Genomic DNA, 17,786 nt, shown 5'->3' with positions numbered 1-17,786 from the left:
TTTTACATTTTTTTTACATTTCTTGTGATTTATAATCCTGTTGAAATATGGGTTCACACTAAATATATTAAAGCCTTTGAATGTAAAATGGTTGCCCTGGAATTTTTCAGTTTTATTTTCTAGCAGTTAAGGCAATTAACTCTGGACTGCATTTCCAAGAACTCAGTAGAACCTATCACTGTGTGATGGGGTTATAAATATTCTATTGCTTTAAATTCAGGCTGAATATAAATAGACCGTTTTCCTTACATAATGAGTAGATTTACACTTGAATTTGTCATTGGAAATGCTGAGATGCAAAGCTATTTTGATTGTGACACAATTGGTATAAAAGCCACAATCAGTTGAAAGTGAAAGTTCGTTAAAAATCTTTGTCTTTTTCCAGATGGTTGATCTTTCTTGGATTACATGTAAAGAATCTTTAGGTCTGTGAAGAAAAGAATTTCCTTTGATCCTTATATAAATAACTCTAAACTGCTCACTAGCAATGAGTGCATCTCTTTGAATATTATTTGGAATAAAGGGAAGATCTTTTATAGTTGGTATGTTTTTGTTTCTTATGATTTGAGAGATATTTCGAGCTTTAGCTTTAGAATTATTAGTAGGATCAGTTGGAGGTTTGGAGAAGATTCTGAGTGTCGTCTCTGACCTTACCAACAGTTGTCGCGAAAGGCCCCTTTTATGACGTGTCAATGCAAATCAGCACATCATAAGAGCACCCCTTAGCTACATTTACAGATATGTTAACTGAAATACCTTTTGTGGAACAGCATTGATACTGTGTGGAACAACAAAGACATTTGGAGTGTCTTTGGATTCTAAATATACAAAGCAGTTTTCTAATTCTGTAGAAAACAGTGAAAACTTAGCCAGAAGTGCTTTGTCCTTTCCTTTTTGAGATGTTATTGAATTCTCAATGCCTTTAATTTTCATGTGAAGCAACAAAAAATCTGTTTTGTGAGAAGCCATTGCTGTTTGTTTTTTTTTTTAATTTCTTTGCCTGGATGGCAGAGGTATCAGAATTAGTTTTCCAGATTATTCATATTCACCACTGTCACTACCATAGGCCAGATACTTCATTCTTCCCTTTATTTCTACACACAAATTGTAGTCTAAGATTGTATTCTTGTGTCCCCCACCCCTACCCTAGGAGCTGTATTTCTGAGATTCCTTGAATTCAAGAAAATGAGAAGTATTGCAGTAGAATTTGTTATTTTACATTTTAACCTTCAAAATTTTTTTAGAATGTAGAGTATAGAAAACTAATTCATTTCATAAGTTACTTAGTCACTACAGAGTCAGACAGGAAAATGATTGGTTGAAAGCCTTAGAGCAAATACTACTATTACTTTTGTATTACTTTCAGCAAGTCAGTTTAATTTTCCAGCTTATTTCTCCCAATTTAATACATGGAGTAATATGCAGAAAATTTTTTGTTTCTTCAGTAGATAATTTGAAGAATTTAGGGTGATAATTTTGGAGTCAAAATTTTTTGAATAATTAAAGATATGGATGTTTTATGCAGGTTTTTTCCCTTGCAAAAATCTTAATTTCATGTAAAATAATTAAGAATTAGATTTAGAGGAATTTGAGGTCTTTTCAGGGAAATTGGAGATTAAATTTCTACTTTTTGTTAAAGCATGGTACTTCATTTGGATCAGCAACAGATATATTCACTGTTCTCATGGGAAAAAGTTCTTCCTAAAATTCCAAGGACTAGTAGTTTTAGTTAAAAAAATTGCATTTATAAAAATTTGAATATTTGTTTGAGGAAAAAACTGTTCCTGGACAGTTGAGTTTTGGGTATTTATTTTATAAATGAGTGTTTTACAATTTGTTTTGAACAGTACAGTAAGTACTGACAAATCATAGATGCTGGCTATTTAATATTGGTATATTCTAAATATATATAGAAATTTTCACTTTATCTATTGATTGAAACTTTGTATACAAAAAATTAACGGAAATATTTTTTTTATACATTATGATAGTAATATATTATGTGGATTAATGCTTACAAAAGTCAGAATTTCATTATTTCCCTGGCAGTCCAGTGGTTAAGACTGCTATTCCATTGCAGAGGGCACGGGTTTGATCCTGGTCAGGGAACTAAGATACAGATGTTGCACCACAGGGCCAGAAAAAAGATAAATTTATAGGTGGTTCTAGGTTAATGCATCTACTTTTATATCTAATGAGGACTAATATGGGAAATAGCACAAATTAAAGAAGGTGTAAATAGAAGAAAACATGCATAAATACCATCTTTATTGTGCTGTGAATATGGTAATTGTGAATTTATCCTACCTAAATTTTGAGTAGCCTCCTAGAGGAGGAGATGACCATTGGCTACCCTTCTGGAAGGGACTAACTTGAGCAAGGACTCTAGGAGACCACACCGAACCTTTTTCCTCTTAGGAAGGGGTTGTTTAAGAGGATTATGGATTCCTTTATGTGGAGAAAGTTTTGGTTTTGGCCAAAATCAGGGAGCATCTAAAACTGGATTATTTTCTCCTTTCTCCCCACCTTCAAGTGGAGTATTTTTGCATATAAATTGCACAGGACTGAATGGTTTTTCCCTAGTAAATCATCACAAAGGTATTGATAAAGCTAAATGGTAATGATTTCCTCCATTGAGCGTTCTTAGAGAGATGCAGAAACTGGCAGCTGGTAAAGGCAATGATAAATGAAAATATTTTTCTAGGTAGAATATGAATAGTGAAAAACATTTTTTTAGCCAGTCGTACATCGGAGCTCTAGAGAGACTTGAATTGCGGAGAAGTTTAAAACTTGAATAGTGTAAATTGATGCAAGTAGCAATTTTAGTTTTTTCCCCCAAAAAACCTTTTAAATATTTTATAGCCTTGACATTTTACTAGGAACTATAGCTTAATTCATAATTCTTTTGCTGATTCTTAATATTTATCATTTCAGAACCACTCATGAATTCTTGTTTGGTGCTCTTGCTGAACTAGTTGATAATGCAAGGTATGTAGTCTTCAGGTGTGCAGTCTGTGCTTGAAAACTTTTTGGGTTTTTCTCATCTCTGATCTCTGAAGACTTGGGAGGAAGGCAGTTCTTTTGCATATGTGATTCACTCCTAGGAGGCATCTTATCCAGAAAGTATTTTAAATAGCACATTTGTTGATAATTTAATCCATTCATTTCTATGTTCCAGACTAAAGGTAGTGACCTTACGACCTCCAAAGCTACCTTCCCTGTGTATTAGAACAAGATAATTGTTGTGAAACAGGGAATTAAGATAAAAACTTAGGGGTCTAATTACTAGGACAAACTGTGTTTTAATTGGTGCTACCAGGACAGTAAACTACCTAATGTCTTTAAAATTATTTCAGTGTTCTGTGTCTTCCCAAAATGTACAGTCAGCCCTCTGTATCTGCAGGTTCTGCATCTGTAGATTCAAGGAATCACAGATTGAAAGTATTGGAAAAGTTCCAGAAGGTTCCAAAGGCAAAACTTGAGTTTGCTGCTTGCTTTCAACTATTTACATAGCATTTTCATTGTGTTAGTTATCATAAGTAACATAGAGATGATTTGGAGTAAACAGGAGGATGTGCATAGATTATATGCAAGTACTACACAATTTTATAGAAGGCAGTTGAGCATCTGCAGATGTTGTCGTCCTTGGTGGTCTTAAAACCAGTCCCCTGCAGATACTAAGGAGTGAGTGTATTTTGTTGTCAGATGAGACTAGTTAATCAAAGCATCTTCCATTGTTAGCATCTGTGCTTGGAAGAAATCATTCTTCAGCACGGTGTTATACTGAGTTCTTAGTGATAGAAACCTCTAAATGTTACTGTGCAAGACGGATAAGAAGTTTGGATTGGTTCAGGGATAGTGAAGTCCCAAATCAAAAGTCTGCTTATAATTATATCACAGATTTCTGAGTGCAAACATGAAACTCAGACACGGTGTTTATTGACCAGTATGACTAATGAAGAAGAAGGTAAGAGTTGACAAAAGTACTTCCTAAACAGATCTCCACTTAATGATATAATGGTAATTATGTCTACCTATGTCTATATTGTAGGTCTATACCGTTATACTTTTAGTGTTATTATTTACTGGACCGCGCATGGAAGTGTGCTAGTTAACTTGTTTAACCTGAAAAGTCCCATTTTCAGTGTTTTTCAATTGTTTCAATCCTGGTTGACTCATAATTTTTATATTTAAAAATGTTGTAGCTTAATGGAACTATGTTTGAATTTGCCACTTGTTTAGTGATACTACAGTGTGTTTTGGAAGGCTGCTTTTTTATATATTATGTGGTGAACTGGAGATTGCCTAGGAGTGTATGTTCCTGCTCATGCACATACTTTGTCAATCTCTTCTATTTTTGAAATGGTTTTATGTTTTTGGGAATAGGTACCTGTCATCTATGGGGTCGCACAGAGTCGGACATGACTGAAGCGACTTAGCAGCAGCAGCAGAGTTGTATGGATTTGAGTGGATTATTTTGCATTTAAAAGCAGTGAAACTCAGCGCCTCATTTTCTTTGCCTGCAGTTGGCAGAATTGGGCTAGATTACTTTCAAGCCTTTATGGAAGACTTCACTGATGACTGGAGCCTAATGGGGTGCCCCCAAACTTCCTTTCAGGTTTAGGGAGGATAAGATTATGGGCTCATGAGTCAGTGTGCTGACTGCAGCGTGTATACCTTAAGACCGGATTTTCTTAGGCTTTGTGGCAGAGTATTGTTTTCCTTTTTTTCTCAAATCTTGGTGAGAAGGAACAATGGATGAGATATTGGAACATTGTCTATGTTCGTGGTCAAATGAGTGATTGGAGTCATTTAGTGTGTAAAGGAATGTTATTTATCCTCTCGCTGTTTTCACTGTGAAATTTTTATTTGAAAAAAGTGTATTCAGACCCTATGTATCTTATGATTGTTTTAAATAATTTGGAGCTCCAGAGGTGTTTCACAGACATATAAGGAAAACTGTGTTACCAAATGTGAAAGTATATCTTTAATGTATATAGAATTTCTTTTATGATTTCCTGAAAATAGATTCAAAATAGTGTGTATCCCACTCAATACTGTGCATCTTGATGGTTATACTTCATATACTCATTTGAATATTGATTTTTTTCCTGACTTTGCAGAGATGCTGATGCCACGAGAATTGATATTTATGCAGGTAAGACAGACACCAGTCTTCCTTCTCGTGCCCAGTTCCCAGAAGCATTTACCGTTGTGCCTAAAAATAAGTGAGTGGGAGACAACTGGTTTCTGGAGTCTGGGTAGACAGCCTGATTACTCCAGGTATTAGGCAGGACAGGGTAGTCCTGATCGGGTGTGTGATAGAAGTCAAGAATATTGGTATTAAGGGAACTACTACTAGTTGCCCAGATCTGTCAGTCAGTTCAGTTCAGTCGCTCAGTCGTGTCTGACTCATTGCAACCCCATGGACTGCAGCACGCCAGGCCTCCCTGTCCATCACCAACTCCCGGAGTTTACTCAAACTCATGTCCATTGAGTTGGTAATGGCATCCAGCCATCTCATCCTCTGTCGCCCCCTTCTCCTCCCGCCTTCAATCTTGCCCATCATCAGGGTCTTTTCAAATGAGTCATTTCTTCACATCAGGTGGCCAAAGTATTGGAGTTTTCAGCTTTGGCATCAGTCCTTCCAATGAATATTCAGGACTCGTTTCCTTTAGGATGAACTGGTTGGATCTCCTTGCAGTCCAAGGGACTCTCAAGAGTCTTCTCCAACACCACAGTTCAAAAGCATCAATTCTTCGGCGCTCAGCTTCCTTTATAGTCCAGATCTCACATCCATACGTGACTATTGGAAAAACCATAGCTTTGACCAGATGGACCTTTGTTGATAAATGTCTCTGCTTTTTAATATGCTGTCTAGGTTGGTCATAACTTTTCTTCCAAGGAGCAAGTGTCTTTTAATTTCATGGCTGCAGTCACCCATCTGCAGTGATTTTGGAGCCCCCAAAATAAAGTCTCTCACTGTTTCCATTGTTTCCCCATCTATTTGCCATAAAGTGATGGGACTGGATGGCATCCATGATCTTAGTTTTCTGAATGTTGAGTTTTAAGCCAACTTTTTCACCTCTTTCACTTTCATCAAGAGGCTCTTTAGTTCTTCTTTGCTTTCTGCCATAAATGTGGTGTCATCTGCATATCTGAGGTTATTGATATTTCTCCCAGCAATCTTGATTCCAGCTTGTGCTTCACTGAGTCCAGCATTTCTCATGATGTACTCTGCATATAAGTTAAATAAGTGGGGTGACAGTATACAGCCTTGACATAGTCCGTTTCTGATTTGGAACCAGTCTGTCGTTCCATGTCCAGTTCTAACCGTTATTTCTTGACCTGCATACAGATTTCTCAGGAGGCAGGTCAGGTGGTCTGGTATTCCCATCTCTTGTAGAATTTTCCACAGTTTGTTGTGATCCACACAGTCAAAGACTTTGGCATAGTCAATAAAGCAGAAGTAGATGTTTTTCTGAAACTCTCTTGCTTTTTCTATGATCCAGCAGATATTGGCAATTTGATCTCTGGTTCCTCTGCCTTTTCTAAATCCAGTTTGAACAACTGGAAGTTCATGGTTCACATACTGTTGAAGCCTGGCTTGGAGAGTTTTAAGCTTTACTTTGCTAGCGTGTGAGATGAGTACAGTTGTGAGGTAGTTTGAGCATTCTTTGACATTGCCTTTCTTTGGGATGGGAATGAAAACTGACCTTTTCCAGTCCTGTGGCCACTGCTGAGTTTTCCAGATATGCTGTCATATTGAGTGCAGCACTTTCACAGCATCATCTTTTAGGATTTGAAATACCTCAACTGGAATTCCATCACCTCCGCTAGCTTTGTTCATAGTTTTGCTTTCTAAGGCCCTCTTGACTTCACATTCCAGGATGTCTGGCTCTAGGTGAGTGAACACACCATCGTGGTTATCTGGGTCTTGAAGATCTTTTTTGTATAGTTTGTGTATTCTTGCCACCTCTTTTTAATATCTTCTGCTTCTGTTAGGTCCATACCATTTCTGTCCTTTTTTGAGCCCATCTTTGCTTGAAATGTTCCCTTGGTATCTCTAATTTTCTTGAAGAGATCTCTAGTCTTTCCCATTCTATTGTTTTCCTCTATTTCTTTGCACTGATCACTGAGGAAGGCTTTCTTATCTCTCCTCGCTATTCTTTGGAACTCTGCGTTCAAATGGGTAGATCTTTCCTTTTCTACTTTGCTTTTTGCTTCTCTTCTTTTCATAGCTATTTGTAAGGCCTCCTCAGACAACCATTTTGCCTTTTTGCATTTCTGTTTCTTGGGAATGGTCTTGATCCCTGCCTTGTGTACAATTTCACGAACCTCCATCCATAGTTCTTGAGGCACTCTATCAGATCTAATCCCTTGAGTCTTTTTCTCACTGTATAATCATAAGGGATTTGATTTAGATCGTATCTGAGTGGTTTTCCCTACTTTCTTCAATTTAAGTCTGAATTTGGCAATAAGGAGTTCATGACCTGAACCATAGTCAGCTCCTCGTCTTGTTTTTGCTGACTGTATAGAGCTTTTCCAGATCTATGTATCTATTTAAAGAAAGCCACTGGGTTAATGCAGAGTGAAATGACCAAGTACCACTGATTTCCTGATTGGAGTTAGCAGGTGGCCAGGTTTGTGGGGTTGGTGGTTTCTGCACCTGAAGAAAGATCTTGTTGAAGGCCATCTTATCCCTTTGCAATCTTGGTGAGAAATCCCAACTTGAAGAGCTGCTGGTGTCAGTTGTACGAAACAGTTGTGTAACTGAATTGGCAGTGAGGTTTGCAGAGGTGTTCTCAGGCAGAGGAGTCAGGTAGGAAGTAGGACTGCTTTGCTTAGCATTTAAAAATATCGACAACGTCTAGCATTTTTACCTGACGGGCCCTGCTCTGTGGCAGTAAGGTCCTCTCTTTGTTACGGCGTGTGTGCAGCAGCGACAGAGATCTTCGTCATTGTTGTTGCCCCACTCCACTGTTGACGAACAGCTTGCTTTCTGCCTGTTCAGTGTTTGTACCCGCACATTTTTTGTCATTTGAGTGCTAAGAATTTGGAAGTGGAACAGAGAAAGATGGCTTTTCAATCCAATTTGGCTGGCATTGCCTTGCTTTTGAGAAACTTGAGTATTTATGGGAATATATGGTTATCAAATAATCCCTCTTTCTCTTTACAGACCTGTTTTGATCAATGGGAATAAGCACTCAGTAAAAAGTAAATTCTTAGAACTTCCAGTGTCATATAATTGTAAAGAATATTCCCAGATACGATTTCCTTCTGCCTGACACACTTTGGAGCAAAGAAAATACTCAGAACAGTAAAAAATCAGCTATCCTGCTTGAGGATAAAAACCTCTGTTCAAAAGGCTCTGCCAAGTGGTGAAAATAAGACTCCTTTTATTTTTAGAAGAGAGTAACAGGAGAATGGGTCATAGCATAAGAAAGTTAGAAGATGGTTTTTAGTAACCCTTAGGCCAGATGGAGGTTTCATCCCTGCGCCACAGGAGGGCTTCCACCAGAGTGCTTCAGGGAGGAGCAGGAACTACCACTTCTGGAAGAAGTCGTAGCTGGTGAAATCATCACACCGGGGGCAAAGCAGAGAATAGGCCTCCACTCCAAGTGATGGGGAAGGGAAAAAAATCATCCTATTTTGGAAGAAGCTTTTTTTTTTTTGGCTGTGCGGCTTATGGGATTTTAGTTCCCTGACCAGGGATTGAACCTAGGGTCACAGCATGAGAGCGAGGAGTCCTAGCCACGGGACAGCCAGGGAATTCATGGAAGAAGCTTTGTAAAAGAGATCATCTCTGCTCCTGTTTACCACCTTTCAGTTCAGTCTTTAAGTCCTTTACCACATTCGGTGGGTGAATTTCAGCAAAGACATTTAGTGCTTTCACTTGGAATGCAACAGAGCAGTTGGATTTCAATTTAAATGAAAATGGCCAAGTGTACTTTTATTCTGTGCTCAATGTTAACTCTTGTGCTTTGGGAGGACTTAGGGAGGAGTCCAGAGAGGATGAGGTGGGGCTTTTGCTAAATTGCCATTAGAGAATTTAGTTGTTAATCGGAGACAGTTAGCACTCCACAGATGATTAGGGAACAATAACTTGATCTTGAGGGAACTGTCAAGGTAGCTAAGGCTTAAATGGTATGATAGAAGCACTAAGCACTCTAGCGTTTTGGGAAAAGACTTAATTTACTCCTAGTACCTTGAGAGTGGGAATCTTTACTGAGGTGCCCCAACTTCACACTCTTCTACCTCAGTGTTATAGTAGCACATTTAACAGGAGAAGTAAAAGCTACCTCATTTCACAAGTAGGATAATAGAATTCGTTGTTATTCAGCTGCTCAGTTGTGTCTGACTCTTTGTGACCCCCTGTACTGCAGCACCTCAGGCCTCCCTGTCTATCACCAACTCCCGGAGCTTGCTCAAACTCATGTGCATCGAGTTGCTGATGCCATCCCATCATCTCATCCTCTGTCGTCCCCTTCTCCTCTTGCCTTCAGTCTTTTCTAGCATCAGGGTCTTTTCTAAGGAGTCAGTTCTTTGTATCAAGTGGCCAAAGTATTGGAGCTTCAGTTTCAGCATCCAGTCCTTCCAGTGAATTTTCAGGACTGATTTCCTATAGGATTGACTGGTTTGATCTTGCAGTCCAGGGGACTCTCAAGAGTCTTCTCCAACATGACAGTTCAGAAGCATCAGTTGTTTGGCGCTTAGCCTTCTTTATGGTCCAGCTGTCACATCCATACATTGACTACTGGAAAAACCATAGCTTTCACTCTATGGACCTATGTCGCTAAAGTAATGTCTCTGCTTTTTAATATGCTTTCTAGGTTTGTCATAGTTTTTCTTACAAAGAGCAAGCATCTTTTAATTTCATGGCTGCAGTCACCATCTGCAGTGATTTTGGAGCCCAAGAAAATAAAGTCTGTCACCATTTCCATTGTTTCTCCATCTATTTGCCATGAAGTGATAGGACCATATGCCATGATCTTCGTTTTTTTTTTTAATGCTGAGTTTTAAGCCAGCTTTTTCACTCTGCTCTTTCACATTCATCAAGAGGCTCTTTAGTCCATAAAAGACAGAAACTGTATGGAGGATAATAGAATTAATAATATATTATGAAGTTTTTGTTTTTAATAGTTCAGGGAAAGTATTTTCCTGTCTACCTTTCTGAAAGTAGCTTGATCCTGAACTTAGAAATCTTCCCAAAGATCAAATGTACTTTGAATTTGCCACAAATTCACATTGTAGCTTAAAGAAGGGTGAGAAAGAAACCAGACTCCGGTACCCGATGCATTCCTGTTAGATGGGGCCAGACTGGAACATGCCTGTCAGAATCTGTTTTTATTGACTTTCTGGACTTCCTTTGATAGGGACTGCTGTGCCTCAGAGATTCCTTTTGTGATGCCAGGTCAGTGGTTAGTAAATGGAAACTTAGAGCAAATGCAGCTGAAATGAATACTGTTTAAACAGATTGCAGAGTACGATGAACAACTTGACGGTCGTTCTGTTACAGCCTCTGCTGAGGACAGTGTTATCTCGTCACCTTGGACGGTTGACTTAAAGCTCCATTTCATGTCTCCTCCAGCTTCTGTCTTTTTCCTGTTCTCCCCAGTGGGAGCTGGATGGAGGAATGTTGCACTAGTTGGGAGAAGCCAGACTTGGTCGTATAGGGGAAGCTTAGATGCGCAGCCTCCCACACTGGTTCTGTGGTCGTCCTAAGCTGCCACCAGGGCCTGAGACACAACTGCACAGAAGGCAGCTTGGCTCTATCCTCCTCCAGGATGTATGCCGAGAGGGGGCGCAGACCATCCCCAGCTGCCCAGACCCCCTCCTCTGTCCAGGACTCCCACCCTTTCATAAAATCCTTCCCTCGAGGCTTCAGATGTCATTCGATTGATTAAAGTGAGTAGAAGGTGTGAGGAATGCATGTCTTAACTGCTGGACTGTCTGGGGGTTTTGTTGCAGGCAGGGGAGCCTCTAGTTCTTGCTGACTCTAGCTCTGGTTTACAAAGAGTGGTCCAGTAGTGGACAGTATTGGCATCACCTGGGAGCAGTTTAGAAACACACATGGAGACCTCAGACCCTCCAGGGTGGAGCCTAGAATCTGTCGTAACAAGCTCTTCAGGTGATTTTTAACACACACTGCTTTTGCTCGAACTGACACTCTTCTCTGTCTTCTGCTTAAACGCTCCTCCTTAACCATGTGCTGCAGAGGGTAGGGTCCCCTGGACTGGGAGCTCCCTGAAGGCAGTGGTCGTAGTGGCATTGTTCTTGGCTATTGCCTTCATTACAGGGCCAGGCACACCAAATACATGAGTGACTGTGAAGCATTGTGAAGATGCCATACTGCCTGTTCTTTGCTTTTTTTTATGAAGTTGAAGGAGTTACTGCTATGTCAGCTAGTCTGTCTTGGCTGCACATGACCATGGACCTGAACACTGCTAGACGCTTACAGGCTATGGGCCATTTATATGGCCAAGAGGACCTTCCATAGGTGTGTCTCTTAAATGGTATGAAATAGGTTTAAAATGAAGTCCTTGAGCAAGAAAGGGATCTCAGACCAAGTGTTAAGTGATGACTGTGTGTTAAAACAGCCTGTGAGTCCTATTCTACCGAATGCAAGGGCCTGGAAGCAAATTCCTAGTAGTTCAAGGAATACCAGTAATCCTTGGAGATTTTTCAGATGCACTTGGCTTGAATCACTTTCTAGCTCCCAAAGCAGAGTCTTCATGTGAATCTTAGGCTAACTCATCTAGCAAACGGCTCTTGGCTACATTTAGAACACTTCTGTACCATGCTCTGTCCCTGACCCAGTTGAGTCTCCATCTGACACCTTGCTTCCTCCAGAAGGAAACTTTGAAGATTTTTGTCCCTTTTCTGCACTTGCTTCTGCTTACTACATCTCATTTGGATTCTCCAGACTGATAAAAGGCTCTGCCACAAGGAGGAATTTTCTTATCTACTAATCGGGCTTCCAGGAAGGTCCTTATGCTTGAACTATCAAGAAACATTTGTTAATGTTTCAGCAAAGTTCAGCCATGAAATTAAAAGGCACTTGCTCCTTGGAAGAAAAGCTGTAGACAGCATATTAAAAAGCAGAGACATTACTTTGCCAACAAAGTCAAAGCTAGTCTAGTCAAAGGTATGGTTTACTCAAGTAGTCATGTATGGATGTGAGAGCTGGACTATAAAGAAAACTGAACGCCGAAGAATTGATACTTTTGAACTGTAGTGTTGGAGAAGACTCTTGAGAGTCCCTTGGACTGCAAGGAGATCAAACCAGTCAGTCCTACAGGAAATCAGTCCTAAATATTCATTGGAAGGACTGATGCTGAAGCTCTAATACTTTGGCCACCTGATGTGAAGAAATGACTCATTTGAAAAGACTCTGATGCTGGGAAAGATTGAAGGTGGGAGGAGAAGGGGACGACAGAGGATGAGATAGCTGGATGGCATCACCAACTTGATGGACATGAGTTTGAGTAAGCTCCCGGAGTCGGTGATGGACAGGGAAGCCTGGCGTGCTGCAGTCCATGGGGTCACAAAGAGTCAGACACGACTGAGTGACTGAACTGAACTGAAAGTTCAGCTTCCTGAACAGCAAGTGATACTTGAAAATCTCTGTGGCTTATTGTACTTTTGAAATAGCATTTTAAATTACATTAACCCATATAAGAGGCAATTATAATTTACTTGAATCTTTAGCCAGAGGGGAGGACAGCATTTTAGACTGAGATTCCCTTGGTTAGGTAGTTGTATAAAGTTGGCAAACTGTAGCTTGGTGGAGACAGAAATGTCCTCAGTTAGGAACTAGACTCCAAAACCAGTTTGGACTTATCCCTGTAGCACCGTAGACTGACCTTCCTCCTTTTAGTGCACATGGTCTCCTGATTCCAAGACCTGTGCTATTCCTCCTTTGCCCATGTCAGCCTCATCATTGGAGTCGAAGGGCACCTTGGAAACTCTCGTTTAGCTACCCTTTCCCTATTTGGGAGACTCTTCTATGGCGTTTGTGTTGTACCTGAACCCAGACGACCCTGAGTGACCACTTGATGCTGTAGTGATGGCCGCTGCAGCCGGGGGTTCTTTTTTCCCCTGGAATGGTGGCCTTAGTCTGTGGGGTTTCCTTCCTGTCAGCCAGGACACCTGGCCACAGCTGCGCTGTATCCAGTGACTGCTCCTCCTTCCAGGACCTTCGATCAGGTGCAGTGGGAAACCAGGCAGCTTTCATTGCAGTCTGTTCGGTCTCACTCCTGGGGTGGGGGATCTGGGTTGAATGAGGCTCCGACCTTTGATTTTTGATAGCCTGGGAAAGAAAAACTAACTTTCCCGTTTCTCTCACCTGCTGGGATTGCTAGAAGGAGAAGACCTTTTGGGACCCAGCTTCACAATGATCCACCTTCCAATCATACCCAAGTCGCTGCCCTCTGGTGGGTAACCACCCAGTAATGGCAGCTCCTTTTTTTACAGAAAGGCGAGAGGACCTTCGAGGAGGATTTATGCTTTGCTTTTTGGATGATGGAGCGGGAATGGATCCAAGTAAGTGATGGGCTGCTTGCTTCTTTTAGGGAGGATGTAACTAAGCATTTTTATAAAATGCTTATTGTGTTAACTTGTTTTTCTGTTGCCTCACTCTTGTGACTCGAAGGGCAAGGGTAGTCTCTTGCAACATCTCAGGCTTAATTCCACTCAGAATTTGCTAGGTCTTGTCCTAATGTGAGAGATAGGATCTGAATGGCAGCCTTAAGTCCGTCAGGCTACCTGTCTGTTGACATTGGCTTGCGTAACATCCTGGAGCTGGAACTGTGGTGGCCTGCCCCAGCCTAGTTACCGCGTTCGGGTAACAGAACTAGGACCTCGTGGTGGTGGTACTGACAGGCCGGTCAGAGGTTTCCTCCACTTGCCTCCCAGTTGTGACTTTCCTGGCAGAGGTTTTCAGTAGACAGACATCCCCGCTTGGGTTAAATAAGGCTCAGTCCTTTGATATTTGAGAGCCTGGGAAAGGAAAGCACACTTTCCCTTTTCTCTTTTGCCTGCCACTTCAGGTGATGCTGCCAGCGTGATCCAGTTCGGGAAGTCGGCCAAGCGAACGCCTGAGTCCACCCAGATTGGGCAGTACGGGAACGGGTTAAAGTCGTAAGTATGCCAGAAGCCCGCCACAGGGCTCAACAAAATCAAGCGATGCTCTGCTTGTCACTCCATCACCTTAATCCTGGAACAGGAGGATGGTTAGGAAGGGGTGGTGGTTAGGAACTTAGCAACTGATGGCCAGAAACGTGAATTAAACCAATTTTCAGTCTGGTTTACGCCACAGGTGAGAGTGTGAATGTCCAGAACCATTGAGGTAGGAGAATCTGTAGGCTTCTCTTAGCACTGTGTTATGGAACGGTGCCTCTCCTCTGGTTGAAAATTCTCGTTTGTACCTATGATTGAGGACACCTGTGGTCTTTTTGTGTGCTTGGGATGGATCTGAGTGGTGAGGGTCCTCTAGTGCAGCGTTGTTCCCAGAGCACCTGTCACGCTTTGTGCCAGGCGCTGGGGGTCCAGGGTGAGAGAGAGACCCAAAGCCCCCCCCACATGGAGGACCTGGTTGCTGCTCACATGTTCTGCCAGGCCCTGTAGCAGGGACTTACCTAATGTCTTCACATCCCTTGGGACTTCTTTCTCAGCCCTTTGGTTCCCATTTGTTTGGCGTGTGGAATGTGGTGTTGTGGTTTTGAGCGAAGCCCCAAGAGAAAGGTTTCTATTTCTGAAATGCTCACTTCCAGCTGTACATACCTTTGGATGGAATAAGATTTACTGGGATTAGAGTTTGTACAGATGGAGTTCTGAGTCATGTTTCTGGTCTTGCTGTGGAAGCGTGTTGTGTTCTTTGAGGGTGTGTTTGGCCGGGCAGCAGCATCGGTTGTGCATCTGTGCAGCAGGCTTGGGCTTGTGCGGAAGAGAGTCGATGCCTCCCACAACAGCACAGACCTAATTGCCTGCATTTCCCACTCGCCTCTCAGTGTCAGGCACTTAGCATGTGCTGGACACTGTGCTGAAAAACTTCACCTGGATGATTTAGTTTAATCCTCACCCAAGCCCTGTGAGGTGTAGGTACCATGATTCTCAGCTTCAGATGCAAGAAGCAGGGTTTATTGGGGTGAAGTGACTTGCCCAAAGGTGTGAAAATGCCCAGGTGTAGAGCTGAGGTGTGTACCACGTCTTTCTGATGGCAAGGCCGGAGCTGCTATCTGCCTCACTTCAGTCAGATGAACCAGGTTTTGGATCTGACATCAGTCACCTACCCCTCTGAGGCTCAGCTTCCTCCTTTGTAACTTGGGGTATAACACATGTGAGTGGGTTAAGAATTACGCGCTGTCATTCAGGGCCATGAGTGCCCTAGCCTGGTTTCTCACTTCTGATTTTCTCTCTCCTTCCTTGATTTTTCCCTGCTAAATTTTTGGCCTAATTGGGTGGACCTAGGGTCTGGGAACGTTCTTCTTTTCCCCCACGTGTTCCCTCGGTGATTCTGGTGTGGTAATCTTAAGTTTCCAACCACTGATCTGTCAGATGTAAGAAACCCTGACTTCCCTTCTGGATGTAGGCAGCCTTCTCCTATGTGGTTTCATCAGCTCTATGGCGTCAGACAAGCCCTTTCACCTCTCTGAATGTCTGTTTCCTGCTGTAGAATACGGGTTTCTAATCCCTGACATTCTTCCTTACTGAGCAAGTTTCAGGAGCAGATGAAATGTGAGTCTAAAAGTGCTTAGAAGACCAGGAAGGAAAACAAACGGAGTGTTGTCATCAGCGTATTTTAGTAGAATGTCTTTTGGGCAGGAGCCATTGAGATGGGGCCATCTAGTGTTCAGACTGAATTCATTTTGAGATGAATTTAGAAATTGAGAGTTTCAGGAGGAAGTGATTTGTGGTGAGAAGAGGGCTAAGAAGCAGAGAAGTCGGCAGAGAAGTGGCATTTTTGAGTGGTTGCTATTTATTTCCCCTCCAAGGTCAGGATCAAAGACAGAGGGAAGAGGCACAAAAGTCAGGTTTTGCCAAATTAGGGCATGACAGAAGTCAAGCTAACTTGCCACGTTTTGCCCCCGGTAGATTTCAGGGAGGCAGGAGGAGAACCGTGGGGTTGTCTGGGGGAGGGAGCATTGCCAGCCTCGGAGAACGGAGACCGAGAGACAGAACTTGGCAGCCCCCAGGGCGTCTCTGGATAGTGTCCTGGAGTTTTCCCGAATGTTTGGGGAAATGGGTCATGGCATTCACTTGTGTGCTGGCGTGCTGGCTCGGCTTGTGTTTGTATACAGAGAAGAGTAATAAGGCTTCCCACCACCATCGCCGCCCTGGGGTCTTAGAGGCCTGATGAGGCCACAGAAGCTGCTCAGGAGACAGGAACTCTGTGGCCATTGTTCGGTGGGCACCCCTTCGCCAGTGTTTCACGCGTTTACCCTGTTCCGTATTGTTGGGAAAAGTGTGTCCTTGCCTGCTCCTCAGAAGGATTAACTCGGCCAAGTTGAAGAAGGAGCAGTTGATTCCATTCAGACTTCTGCCTTCTGGAAGTCAGCCTCGAGGCATATTTCTCAGAAACCACTTGGGTCCTACAGCAGGGACTTGTGACTTAATGAGTAGAACATGAGACAATTCAAGACCCAGGATGGCTGTGGTTATAGGCCATGAGCCAGTGGTAGGCCACCTTGAGACTCTTCAGCAATGATGTTTTGCCTGGTTAGCCCTATATTCGGCTGAGCCTCGAGGTCACCCTGGTGTTTGGAGGACTTGCGAGCACAGGCGTTGTGGGCTCTTCCCTTCCCCTGACAGTGCTGTCCTTAGACAAGTGGATGGGGGGAGTTAGTGTCAGCGGAGGAAGGACAGGGTGAGAGCTGGATATGCTCAGCGTGGAAGTTGATGTGTTGAAGGTGTTACTGGAGTGAAGCCGGTGGCTGGGAGGTGCCCAGAGCACGGACAGCGATAGGCTGGGGCTGGTGCTCAGTGGTGAGAGAGGACAGAGCCCAGTGTGGTGGGGCCTTGTGGAGAAGGTGACAAGGAGAGCTGGGCCCATGAAGAGCAGGAGGAGGAGTGTCACAAGGGAGGAAGGGGCGTGAGGGCCGTGGCACTCAGCGTGGGGCCCTGGGCCCCGGGGAGGCCTTTAGGGGAATCCTCCAAAGGCAGTTTCATTACATCCAGAGCAGGGATTTGCTCTTTTTCAGTTGAGCTTTTGATTCCTTGGGAGAGTAATCCTTGTCTGCTTCCCTTTCAGGGGCTCGATGCGCATCGGGAAGGATTTTATCCTCTTCACCAAGAAGGAAGACACCATGACCTGCCTCTTCCTGTCACGCACCTTTCATGAGGAGGAAGGCATTGATGAGGTGGGTCCCCTCCTCACGTTCCCAGTCACCATCCCACATCTCCCGATTCTGTCCAGGCTGTTCTCGCAGGTCACCTGTATGCTGGGCTTGTTGAGGTTTCACGATTGCAGCCACACCCCCGGTTAGGGGATTAGCCAGTTGGTTGGATGAATTGGTTAAGGGGTTAAGGCAGGTATCATCTCACAGCTTCAGAGAACAGTTGTTCTAAGAATGAGGCTGCACGTGGCAGGAGCCAAGGAGTGCATTTGTACCTCTCCTAGATCTGCAGCTTGAGTTTGGTCCTGGGGTGTGGGGCAGGGCAGGGAGTGTCCCTCCAGAGAGCTGTTTCATCAGGGGGAGTGTTTGGGGCTTCCCCCACTACGGGTGGAGAACACAGCTGGTGATAATAACAGGAAGAGTGCTGTCTTTCCCGTGTGATGGTGATAT

General features: G+C 42.9%; 1 protein-coding gene across 18 annotated transcripts in view; it reads left to right on the top strand.

Moving 5' to 3' along the window:
* MORC2 (MORC family CW-type zinc finger 2) overlaps window positions 1-17,786 on the top strand; it is a 44,642-nt gene that overhangs the window by 4,732 nt on the left and 22,124 nt on the right. For 11 of the 18 annotated variants that reach the window (XM_055405766.2, XM_055405765.2, XM_055405764.2 and 8 more), the window contains 6 exons: window positions 2,935-2,988; window positions 5,124-5,158; window positions 13,144-13,209; window positions 13,477-13,545; window positions 14,052-14,142; window positions 17,252-17,360. In XM_055405766.2, coding sequence (XP_055261741.1) covers window positions 2,935-2,988; window positions 5,124-5,158; window positions 13,144-13,209; window positions 13,477-13,545; window positions 14,052-14,142; window positions 17,252-17,360 — 424 coding nt within the window. The remainder of the gene's footprint in view (window positions 1-2,934; window positions 2,989-5,123; window positions 5,159-13,143; window positions 13,210-13,476; window positions 13,546-14,051; window positions 14,143-17,251; window positions 17,361-17,786) is intronic. The other 7 variants (XM_055405779.2, XM_088828334.1, XM_055405781.2 and 4 more) reach the window with 1 other exon arrangement.

Source organism: Moschus berezovskii, chromosome 19 (assembly GCF_049115385.1).
Source record: "Moschus berezovskii isolate FMDL1 chromosome 19, NW_MosBer_1.0, whole genome shotgun sequence".
NCBI classification, from domain to species: domain Eukaryota; kingdom Metazoa; phylum Chordata; class Mammalia; order Artiodactyla; family Moschidae; genus Moschus; species Moschus berezovskii.
This window is presented reverse-complemented; position numbering and strand designations above follow the sequence as displayed.